We start from the raw sequence: 12,270 nt of genomic DNA, 5'->3' as shown, positions 1-12,270 counted from the left end.
AGGGGATTCGTTTCCCCGGTGAAGGCTCCGCATTGAACACGCTCACACAGCAAGGTGCAGCTGCAGTTTTATTTCCTTTTGTAAAAACATGATTAGAGGGGGAAATTTCCCCAGAGACTTAACCCTCCCCGCCCCCCACCAAATAATCATGGGAGGAAATGGGGCAGATTGTGCTGGCATTGTCCTGGCAAGTCACACTCCCTCCAGGCTGGGGGCAGGAGTCTTGGGCCTCTCCAGGGTTGGGGATGTACGTTCCCTTGAGGAGGAAGGGTAGCTGGCACTTTTCTGAGGCAGGGGTCCGGCATTTCTATTTTGTTTCTGGTACTGAGACTCGCCTGGAATGGCTGTTAATGGGGCAGCCCTGCTGGCTGGCTGGTGTATGCTGCCCGGGTGGGCACCACTCAGAGTTAGCAACAACCACCCTGCAAATGCCAGAGAGAGGGGCTCCATCTTTACAAGTCCACGTGGGAGAGGCAGGAACAAACCGCTCGGCCTTGGCTCGCACGAGGTTTTTGTTTGTTTTTAATAAAAACGGTCTTTAGATTGACTACTGGAAACAGCTCTGAGCATAAAGCACCTTCCTCCAGAGTCCACTTACAAAAGAGTTCAGAAAGGGTCAAATATTGACCAATAATGGTTTGGCTGCTTTTGAATCTCGATTGTGGCTTCAGCAATGTACAGCAGGGGTGGCTGGGGAGGGCAGCTCCTCCTTAGTCAGCTGGCTTGGTGACCAGGGAGAGCGGCTGGGCCTGCAGCACTGTCAGGGCAGCCTGCGGGGAAGGAATGGCAGCCGGAAAGGAAGGCGGCGAGGTCAGGAGAGCCGTGTGGGTCATTGTGGCAAACGGGATGGGTCTGGAGAGAAGAGGCGACGAGCTGCTAAGGCTGGAAGAGGAGGAGGCAGCCTTACTTGACAGAAAAGCAGCTGAATGGAGAGACAGCTGGGCCCTGGCTTCCGGTTTGGTGGTGAGTGAGAGGGGCTGAGCTTGTTCAGAGTGGGTGGCAGCTGGGGCAGCGGGCGATGCCAAGGCTGTTGATGGGGTGGCAGGCGAATCCAACATGCTGCCATGGGAGGAAGCAGGACTATCGCAGGGTTTCTCAATAGGCAGGTACTGCACATATGGCTTTTTACTCTTGGAGGCCAGAGAGCCTGTAAGGGGCAGAAAAGACACCAGTAAGTCACACTGCAAAGACCCTGTCAGCCGGTCCCCAAGGCCTGTGGTTAGGTTTTGTGGATTTGCCCACGCTTGGGAAACAGCCAGTGCAAATCCCATCTGCAGTTGGAACCAGATTCATTAACAGATTGTTGTTGCTCATGGGCAATGCTAATTCAATAGCCTGCTCTTATCAGCCTCAACATTACATGCGAAAGACCTGTGAATGCACAACACGGGTACAGCCTCACTGAGGGGTTAACTGGGGTGACTGGCACCTGGATGTGAGCAGCCACTCTGCAAAGCCCTGCCCAAGTTAGTGTTCCCTCACTGGTGCAGCATTCCCCTGAGGGTGTTGCTAAGATGCTTGGGGACACAGGCCTGGTTCTTTGCACTGCGGTCAGCTGAACAGGTCTATGATTCTTTCCCATTGAATTGCAGAACGTGTCTGTTCTTCTGGGCACACGGGGAACTGGGGGAGGGCGATGGAGGGCTATCAGCACTAGTGATTTAGCCTGTGTCCTCACTACAAAGTAGGTGGGCTACCAGCCTGAGTGAATGCCTCACTTAGGCTTAACCCCACGGCCCAGCTGAGCCAGCTAGCCCAGGCTGGAAGCACCACCACACTCAGGTGAGAGGGTTGTGGATGGGGATGGGAACAGAGCTGGAGGCAATGAGTTAACTCTGCAGGGAGGCCAGACCTTAAGGCAGCGGTCCCCAACCTTTTTGACTGGCGGGCGCCAGTCGAAGGACCACTGCAGCGGTGGAGCACCCGCCGAAATGCCTCCGAATTTCGGCGGCGACGCCTATCGATAGTTGCTTGCCGTCGACAAGCAAGGTCATCGAGAGGTGCCCCCGCCGAAATTCGAGAGTGACACCTCTCAATGACATCACTCGTTGACGGCAAGCGGCAAACGTTGTCATTGAGAGGCGTCCCTGCCAAAATGCTGCTGCAGCATTTTGGCAGGTGCTCTCCCAGGGGCCAGGACACGGGCACACTAAGATGGCGCCTGCGGGCACCGCGTTGGGGACTCCTGCCTTAAGATACTTACAATTTGCAGGTTGTCGGGCACTGAACTTTCTGCTACCCAGTCGCACTAATATAGCCACTCTGATTATGCTGACATGGGGCAAAGAGCAATGTCCTACTGCCGCTATTTAACAGCAGCAGAGTGCAGGGGACCCCGGGGACTGTAACTGTGGCTTTAGTACTTCATACTGTGCACCCCAGTGTGCTTTCACTTAGGGCGTTAAGGTGCCATTTTTCCGAAGCATCTAAATGACTTAGGCTCCTGGATCCCATTGAATTTCAGGGCCACTGAGGCTCCTCAGTCAGTCAGGTGCTTTTGAAAATCATGCTCACTTTCCTGGGCTACAATTTTCTAACTGGATGAGGCAGCTAAAGCTGTCAGGGTTGGTTGGTGAATTCTCTGCTGGCCCTATGGCCTTTCCTCCCCTTCATATCAGACCAAAGGAGGGGAGCAGGCTGTACTTACTCTCTGTGTCCTGGATCTGCTGCTGGGGCTGTTTCTCTCGCTTTCTCTTCTTCTTTTTCCCCTGGAAAAGACAACCCCCCTTGCAGCTTTTGTCGCTGACTCTCAGTAAACCCCTCACCCCTCTCCACCCTGATCCACGAGAACTCGCGGGGCTCAGGATAAGGACAGGGCACCAAGTGGAACAGCCCCCAGGGTCTGAGCACTGACCAAGCAGTGCGAGAAGCAGCAGGATGAGGTGACACAATTCACGCAGTTATATACCCCCCCCCCCCCACTCCATCCACTCATGTCTCACCCACCTGGTGTGTTCTTTAGAGTGAGCTCCCTGGGGCGGGACCTTTCACGTTATGTGTCTAGTGCAGTAGGGCTCACCCGGGCTGGCACTACTGCAGCAGCAGTGTTAATAGACATTGGGAACAAGACTCTTCTCTGGAGAAGGGGGCATGAGGCCATACTGCACTTCTGCATTAACCTGTGACTTATCATTGGGGGCCCTTGAACTCCGAGCCAGGGTCAACCCCAGAAGAGTAACTTGGTGAGGCTGCTAAATCAGACAGGGACAGGTCAGGAGACCTTGCCTTTGATATGTGCTATTTATTCTGTGTGTACTCTGCCCCACAGTACAGCACCAGCCCGGCCCAGATCCACATTGTGCACTGTCACGAGTCCCCTTCTGGGTCCTGCTGACCGAAGTCACACAGCTGGGGCAGGGATAGGGAGGACCATCAAAGCAGGTTCATGGTCAGGATGCAATGGACGGCCCCTGGGGGCCAGTTTTGCCCACTCCAAGGGAAGAGTGGGGGCTGCTCTTCTATTCCTAAGTCTGGCATCAGCATTCACAAGTCCTCAGTTAGAGGCATGTCACAGGCTCCCAACTGTGGACATTAGCAGACCCATTAGGTGCCATCTCGCACATCTGCTAGGGGCCAGTCCAAGCATGTCACTTGCAGCAAGTTTCCTGGCCTAGTGCTGCATGGTCCTTAACGTCACACCTCCCCACCCCAGAAAGCTCTCCCCGATCTGGCACCTGGGGCCAGCTCTCAGACAATCGAACCTGCCACTTCCTAGCTCTGGAGAAGCAGAGACGGGAAAGCTGATGCCTCTCAGACAGTTGCACATGTGAGGAAGTCTGATTTCATTTCAACCTCTGTGCAAGAGACAGCAGCACCTCCCCGAAAACCCCACCGGAGCGTGTCATCACTGTGCAGCTCTTCTAATGGCAGGGCCCTGCTCTGGGCAGTTTGTTCCACCCCTTCATTAAGGCATTTCCCATTTTCTCCTTAGTAGTCCCCTCTTTAGTTCTAGATGTTTATTGCCCATTTTCCCCCAGTCCGGATTCCTGTTAGCACGCTGTAGGTCTGAACAGCTCTCACAGGCCCTCTGTATGTCTAGCACCTGGAAAGAAATGCCTTGGTCTCCAGGAGCCTACTTCTCCCACAACCCAGCCCTACGTCGGGTGTGCTGCCCATAAACTTCGACATCTGTTAGCAGGGCATTGCGAACCAAGGGCAGCTGCCTCCAGATGGGGTTATGCAACATCCAGGCGTGGCTCCCCCAAGACACCCAGTGACCACCCTGAGACTGGCTAGGGGAGTGGCAGTGTCTCTCATTGCACTGGCCCCAAGTTTCCCATCTCTATTTGGAGACCCTTCAGGCCAGATCCTGATTACAGATTCATACATAGACTGACAATGGCAGGAAGGACCATTACAACCATCTAGTCTAACCACCTGCACAGCACAGTCCACAGACTGTCACCCAGCGAGACCTGCAGTGGAGGGGATAAGTCATTGTGTTGATCTCCCTTCCCTCCAGCAGCTACGTGAGGAGGTAACTTACATAGTTATCCCGCGCAGACCAAGTGGGATAGAGCTGTGAATGAAGCTGTCGCTCCTTCCGGGCTAGCTCGTAGTACTTGGCTTGTTCCTCACGTGACAGCGAATGCCACTAGGTAGGAGAAAAGGAGAGCCAGAGCTGAAACTCGTGGGAGGTTACTCCCCGCCCTCCAACAAAGGGCTGAACTCACCAATCTGGGTCCGTTGCCCAAAGCTCAGGTCCCAGAGGTGAGGAAGTGGTCGTTCTCCTCACCAGCTCCTCAGAATTGTGGCAGCAAGACAGTGAAGCTGCTGGGTCACCGTGCTGCACCTCTCAGGAGCAACAGCCCAGAACTGGGGCTCAGTGTGTAACTCAGAGCAGCCTTAGGGGTGCTTTAGTTGATGGCAGCCGCCCACAGCCCAGAATAGCTGGAGCACAAGGTGCACTGGCCACATCCTAGCAGGGCTGCCACCAAGCTGACAGTGCAGCCTACAGTGAGCTCTGTGGGATTCACAGGCAATAGGTGCCCAGGTGCTCAGGCTCCTTGTTTCAGTGCTGCTCCCAACCAGGAGCGCCAATCCCTCCAGTAGTGGAGCTGAGAAAACATGCTACACTCTGTCTCTATGGCTGGGATCACTCTAGGCAGGACATGGTGCCAGATTTTCCACTGTGTTTAGGTGACAGGGGACATCTGCTCCCCATTTCCCAGGCTGGCCTGGCTGCGGTTAGTTGAGTGGCTATAGCAGGGCTCTACATGGGAGACGCTCAGAAACTACAGGGAGGGATGCCAATAAGAGAACCTGGCTAGGTGGAAAATTGCAGAGAGCTAACAGTGACCCCCTATGGTGGGCCCCACTTACCCCCTTTACATGTTGCTTTTCCTTCTACACTCCCAGCCCCTCAGACTCAGAGGGGATGTGCAAGCGCATATATGAAACACCTTGGGGGAAGCAGACGGGAGCCTAAGTCGAAGGGGGTTGTCTAATGAGCCCAAGGCCCTGTCTACATTCAAGAGATCTGCAGCAGTGTAGTTCTGATGCAGTCCCTAGTGCAGACGCAGCACAGTTCCAAAGCAGGCCCTCCTCCCACCCCACCCTTCCAGGCAGAGGGAGCCAGCCTACTTGACCCAGGTGCCACGCACCGACACTAGGGGTTTGCACTGGCATAATGACTTGGATGTGTTTGCCCCCAACACCGATTTCTGCAGTGCAGACAGGGTCTGGACTCACCTCTGAATTGGGCCCATGGAGTCTAGGGAATGGGGAAGAAAGGACAGAGGAGAAGGCGCCTTTACCCTTCGTCCCAGGATCTGGTTGATGGCCGCGCTCTCCTTCAGCGTACACTCCGCCACTACCTTGGCCCGCATCTCCTTCATGTACAACATGAACGCGTTAAGCGGCTTCTTTATGTGGGGCTTTTTCTCCTCCTCCTTCTTCACACTGCCGGGGGATTTCCTGGAACCATCACATGGGCCAGTAAACATTTGCAGCGCCCACTGTTGCCACGCTGCAGAAGAGCTTCCCTTTGCTACACAGCGTGCAGTGGTGTCTCTTTGTAATGACAGCCAGACACCTAGAGCTCTGGGGGACACATCTTATTGGAGAAGGTGAATGCAGATCCCTTCCCCCCACCAATGCCTGTCCAGATGATGTCACCCTCTGATTTTATTCTTCCAGGTGGGTTTTACAGCATGTCTTTCACACCACAGGTAAGATGGAGAGGAGAGAGTGGGGCTGCTTATCGGGAGTGGAAACACAAGGCACATCCCAGGGGATGGCTAGGATTGCAAGGCTGGCAGAGTGCAGTAAGGGGAGAAGCTGGGCTGTAAGATAGAGAGTGGGAAGGAAAGGCAAATCTAAGAAGGAAGGAAAATGGTGGCAAGGGCCGCGATGGAAAGTCAAAGAAGCAGAAATCCAACAGACAAGGAGTAAGAGGCAAGCAGCTACAGCGTGATCAATGTACCTGTCAGTAATCCACTGGGAAGAGTGGGAGCCTAAGGTGATAACCAGCCACTTAGACAGCAGTAACCACGGGAACAACAAGGCTGCAAATCAGCTGCCTAGTCGGTCATGGGTTAACTAATGGGACATCGCAAAGAAGAGGGCCAGAGAGTTGGCATAAACTCAGCCCATAACCAGACGTGAGCACAGCCAGGCAGTTACTGAAGAACTCTTCCTTGGCACTTGCAATGAATTCACGTGGAACATCTGCTTCCTGGAAAGTCTAGTGAACAAGCCTTTCTTGTTCTCGTCACCACAGAGCTTGCCTTGCCCAGCTATTGTGTTAAACCAGAGGTATAGATTACAAGGGAAGAAGGACCCTCTGTGACCATCTAGTCTGAGCTCCTGCATAGCACAGGCCATAGGACTGCCCTGAATTAATTCCTGTTTGAACTAGAGCAGAGCTTTTAGAAAAACCTCCACATTCGTTAACAGGTGAGTTCCAGCATAACCCCTAAGTCCTTCTCGCAATCGTTGTTTTCCAGGATACAATGCCCCAGCCCATACATGTGGCCTGCATTCTTTGTTCCTAGAAGTGAGACCTTGCTATTTTGAAACACATGTTGCTTGGCTGCATCCAGCCCACCAAGAGATCTAGGCCACTCGGGACACCCAGGACAGATCCCAGTCCCGTTTGTCACCTGCCCCATCCAGCTGGTGCTATGCTGCTCAGTTACTTACGAATTCCCTCCAGGGCTCATGCTGGCCTGCGTGGGCTCCTGTTTGACGATGGGCGAGACGATGGTGGGGTGTGGGATTCCCGAAGGGTGGAGGCCATGCGCGGCAGGTGGGACCATGTGGGGGGAAAACCGACTGGACATCAGACTGCAGCATGAGAAATAGAAAAGCAAGATGCAGATGTTACAAATAAAGGCAACAGCCCCAGCCACACAGTGCAAATCTCTCCCTGTACCCAGCTCCTCATACCCCACCCACAGGCACATACCCTCCCCCGGGGACTCCTCAATGTCCTACCCCTTGGCCACACCCTCCCTGTGGGAGGACACAGATAACCCAGTGTCGACAGATGCTGGACTCCTGGGTGAGAAATGAGTCCAAATAAGACACAGTTAATGCTGGTAGTGCGTGAGACAAGCTGGGGAGGATTAAATCAGCCTCCCTCAATTTAGGGGTCCTGGGTCCCTGCCAGATTCTGAGAGCTTCTAGCTACCCCTGGTAGGACGAAGGTAGTTTTTGGATGCAGAACCTTGCCATGCGTACCCAGCCCAAGCCTGGATTATTGTAATGAGCTCTTCATGGGAATGTGCCAACGCTTCAATGCAGAGCACAGGCTCTCCCTCTGCCAACACACACTCCCTGGGAGCTACCAGTTGGAATATTCATTTTAAACCCCTAAATGGTTTCAGATCTGCTTACTGAAGATTTGCCTCTCCTCACAAACCATCCTGCCACACCTGCTATCAGGAACAGAGCTTGAAGGGATCCAAACCATGTGACTACAGAGCGCATGGTGGAACCCAGGAAAGCATAATTTAGGAAAGGATCAAAAAAGACATATTGGAATTGGAAAAGGTTCAGAAAAGGGCAACAAAAATGATGAGGGACATGGAAGAGCTTCTGTATGAGGAGAGATTAATAAGACTGGGACTTTTCAGCTTGGAAAAGAGACGGCTAAGGGGAGATGTGATTGAAGTCTATAAAATCATGACTTGTATAGAGAAAGTAGATAAGGAAGTGTTGTTTACTACTTCTCATAACAAAAGAACTAGGGGTCACCAAATGAAATCAATAGGCAGCAGGTTTAAAACAAACGGAAGTATTTCTTCACACAACACACAGTCAACCTGTGGAACTCCTTGCCGGAGGATATTGTGAAGGCCAAGACCATAAATGGGCTCAAAAAAGAACTAGGTAAGTTCATGGAGGTTAGGTCCATCAATGGCTATTAGCCAGGATGGGCAGGGATGGTGTCCCTAGCCTGTTTGCCAGAAGCTGGGAATGAGTGACAGGGGATGGATCACTTGATGGTTACCAGTTCTCTTCATTCCCTCTGAGGCACCTGCCACTGGCCACTGTCGGCAGACAGGACACTGAGCTAGATGGACCTTTGGTCTGACCCAATATGGCCATTCTTATGTTTTCCCAATTTGACCCTGCCCAAGCTGGACTATCAGATGTGGAGTAAGAGCCCCTCTCCCAGTGTTTTGCCCTGGGCTACAGCCTTGAAGGTCTGCCAGCTTGCTTGTATAATAGTGGGGAGCAGTTTGCCCCACAATGGGCAGTTAGAGTCACCCAGATTCCACCGTCCGGGATGATGTAGTATTGTTCTGTATAGGTTCTGATACTGCCCTCATCCCCACAGTAACTGCACACCTCTCTGTCACATGAAGGTGTTGTGAAAAAGGCAAATATTGTCATTGGATATATTAGCAGGATTATGCTATATAAGACACAGGATGTCATCCTTCTGCTCTACTTGGCATTTGTAAGGCTCATATGGAGGACTAGGCCCTGTTTTTGGCACTGCACTTAAAGAAAGACACAAACAAATTGGAGAAAGGCCAGAGGAGAACAACAAACATTTTTAAGTGGTTTAGAAAACCCGATCAATGAGGGAAGCTTGAAAGAATTGGGCATGTTTAGCCTAGAGAAGAGAAGGTGGAGGGGGGACATGATAACTGTCTTCAAATACATAATAAGGTGTCAAAGAGGGTGGCGATCAGTTGCTCACCGAGGCAGGACAAGAAGTAATCGCCTTCGTTAGCAGCAAGGGAGATTTAGGTTCGATATTAGGAAAAGGTTTCTAACTACAAGGGGAGTTAGGCTCTGAAACAAGTTACCAAGGGAGGCTTTAGAATCCCCATCACTGGAGGTTTTTGCAAACAGGTTGGCCAAACACCTGTCAATGATGGGGGTAGGTTTACTTGGTCCATCTCAGCGTGGGAGGAACTCTCAAGGTCCCTTCCAGTCCTACAATTCTATGATTAATCAACACGACTAACGTCTGTCACATGAGGCTTGTGCATCCATGATCCAGCTTCTATGACAGCAAATAAAGGATTTCCTGCTCCAGGCCTGGTTGGAAATGCTAACACTCATCAGGCCTCCTAGCAATTGCTTGGAGTGACACAAGTAGTGTCCAAAGGCTCCCGCCTTTGTCTTGCAATTACACTGAATAACTCGTTAAATGGACAGGGACTGGACAGAGGACCGTAGGGCTGTCCAGTGTCTCAAACAAGGTAACAAACAAGCACCTGAAACTCTGACCAGACACGCTGATTCTGTCTGTCACCATCCCCTACTCTGGTTCCAGCTCCATCGTGGAGACGTGGACAGAATCCAATGAATTCTCATCCTGCGTTACAAGCTGCTGCTGTTTTACTTATGACCACAAGTTGGAGAGAATCAGAGAGGAAGGGGGACAGGGAAATCAGCCTTCCTTTGTGGATGTGGAGCAGCCACTCACCTGATCACAAACGTGTTGAGATGCTACAGATGGCCACTATGGCCACATGAGCACAAAATCTTGTCTAGCCCAAAGTCTCGAGCTCACAGCTTGAACAGAGGACGAAGAAAGAAGCAACCTCTTTGATGCTGAGTAAAAGGACTAAGAACCAGATGATCCCACTGGGGGATGTAGGCCTCTCCATATTTAAACTCTTGCGGATGGGATTTCCCAAAAGGCTTAAGTGACACTGACAATCCCACTGCAAAGATAGCAGACTGTTCAGAACACAGCATCACATCCAAGAATGGATGATGGTGCTCAACTAGTAATTATGAGACCAAACACAGCGCAAGCTGGGAGCCAGAGCAGGGACAGGTAGGGGAGCAATTAATTTGTGTCGAAGTTCTGACACAAGGTAAGATAAGGGCAGTGAGCCAACAGTGCCGTACGTGTCTAGTATAAAGTAAGGCAATCATCTTCCACTGTGTAACATGGATCCAGCAATTTCTTGGCCTTGTTGTGGTGCTTCAGAGAAGGTCTGCAATGCACAGAAGGCAGGCTGGGCAGTCCTTCTCTCTTGGTGCTCTGGGATGGGGAGGGAAGGCCACGTTTTTAAGGAGAACCCGAAGGCATCTTTCCCAGTTCTCCCAAATCTCAGGTTGGCAAAAAGGGAAGGTAGTGCTCCCCCTCAAAGAATGGCCTTCAGCTAGTCACGCAAGGTATAAATTGTGCTGGTCTTGTGTGCAGAGAGGCACATCTCAACCCCAACTAGTTTTAGGCTTCAGCCACAATGGCTCAAACACAACAAGGCTGGAAAACATGTATTCACTTTTCTTTTTTTCAATGACACAAGAAACCCCTCACTGAAGCTGCTAAGAAGAAATACTGAAAAGTTTCATCAAGAGAACCTCCAACATGACACCCATCGACAGACGGAGGAAAGAGGGGCCGCTTGCCACAGAGCAGAGATGCAACCCCTCCCATAGGTAACAGATTTCAGTGGTTCTGAGAGGCACATGGGAGCACTCCTGGCCTCTGAGAGTGGAGACAAATTCACAGGTCCTGCCTCTGGGGCCTGCAGTAGCCACTGGACAGGGGCCTTCCCCATTCAGCTTGCAGGCCACAGGGATTCAAGCTGTTAGTTGCTAAGCAGAATTTTGCCTGTTTTCCCTGGCTCTTTGTTCTTCTGCGTTTGTGTCACAGACCTTCCTATTTGCTCAGCACAAATGTTCTTTCAGGAAGACCTGTATTACCACAACCCCTGCCTCTACAGGGAAGGGGGTTTGTCTGCTTGGCACTGGGGGTCTTGTTAAGCTTTTGCACTCTCTAATTCTAATCCCAACTGAACCCTACCCCTGGCAACATCCCTTCCACTCCAATGTGGACTCACCTGGACATTGAGGCATTCATAGCTAGGGCAGGGTATGGGTGCCTGAATCCCCCAGGAGGAATGGAGTACACTGGCTGTCCTTGCCTAAAATGGACGAGCAAGGGGGAAAAAAAAGTCCTTACTAGAAGCATTAAAGGAAGAAAAACCATCACACACAGGGAAGCCACAAGAACTAGTTCCCCTCTGATTATGTTCTGAAGATGCCTGTCACAGCTCTGTACTTCAGGCTGATTTTTGTACTTAAAGCAAGAGTCCCCCTCTTCGTTAGGTATGCCAAATACAGCATGTCCTGCACAAAATTAAAGCACTTACTCTTTGAACACAGAATATGTCTTCTGAGAATTTACAAGTAAATCCATTAATTTTTTGAGTTCAAAATAACTTTAAAATGGGTCCTTTAATAACTGAAGCTCCCTCAGTCCTTTTTGAGTGTCTCTTGAATTATCTTAACAATGGAACAACATGAGACTCTTCAAACCTCCCCCCCAGTTGAAACTCACTGAAATCTTGTTCATAGGCTACATCTAAATAATCTGCTTAGGGTTTCTGATCATTTTTTGCCATTATTCTCCACAATGGAAAGTTTCTTCTTCAGCAGAGGCTGAAGAATTATGTTACTTCATTCCACAAAGAACTGGCCTTTTGCAAAATGCTACCCATCTCTTACAGGTCTCAATGAGACTGAGAAAAAAGGCTGCCCCTGCTCTGAAAATGCCCTCCTACAATGGCAACCATCTCCCATTGTTCCTATGGGACTGAGGCCACAGGTTGCCCGTAGCAAAGATGACTCCTGCCTCTATCCACCTGCTCATTTCCTCCTCCTGACACCCCAACACAGGGGTTTTACTTTCTCCCCAAAGACACGTTGGCTTCACTCCTACTGGGAACAATGGGAAGTGGTATCCATTTTTAAAAGAGGGCATCTTAACTGAGGGCAACATGGGGCCTTGCTGCCACTGAGAACAGCTGGACGTAGCCATTTCGAAAGGAAGTAATTCTTCAAGTGTAG

The 12,270-nt window shown here is 51.2% G+C and overlaps 1 protein-coding gene across 2 annotated transcripts in view; it reads right to left on the bottom strand.

Moving 5' to 3' along the window:
* Positions 1–144: 144 nt before the first annotated feature.
* The window catches only part of TCF7L1 (transcription factor 7 like 1), a 130,532-nt gene continuing 118,406 nt past the window's right edge, over positions 145–12,270 (bottom strand). The window contains exons 6-11 of one of the 2 annotated variants that reach the window (XM_032773400.2): positions 11,262–11,345; positions 7,144–7,287; positions 5,757–5,916; positions 4,487–4,594; positions 2,648–2,708; positions 145–1,147 (exon numbers count right to left, since the gene is read on the bottom strand). In XM_032773400.2, coding sequence (XP_032629291.1) covers positions 711–1,147; positions 2,648–2,708; positions 4,487–4,594; positions 5,757–5,916; positions 7,144–7,287; positions 11,262–11,345 — 994 coding nt within the window. In that variant the 3' untranslated portion in view covers positions 145–710. The remainder of the gene's footprint in view (positions 1,148–2,647; positions 2,709–4,486; positions 4,595–5,756; positions 5,917–7,143; positions 7,288–11,261; positions 11,346–12,270) is intronic. The other variant, XM_075062717.1, reaches the window with a different exon arrangement.

The sequence above is a fragment of the Chelonoidis abingdonii genome, chromosome 2 (genome assembly GCF_003597395.2).
Source record: "Chelonoidis abingdonii isolate Lonesome George chromosome 2, CheloAbing_2.0, whole genome shotgun sequence".
NCBI classification, from domain to species: domain Eukaryota; kingdom Metazoa; phylum Chordata; order Testudines; family Testudinidae; genus Chelonoidis; species Chelonoidis abingdonii.
This window is presented reverse-complemented; position numbering and strand designations above follow the sequence as displayed.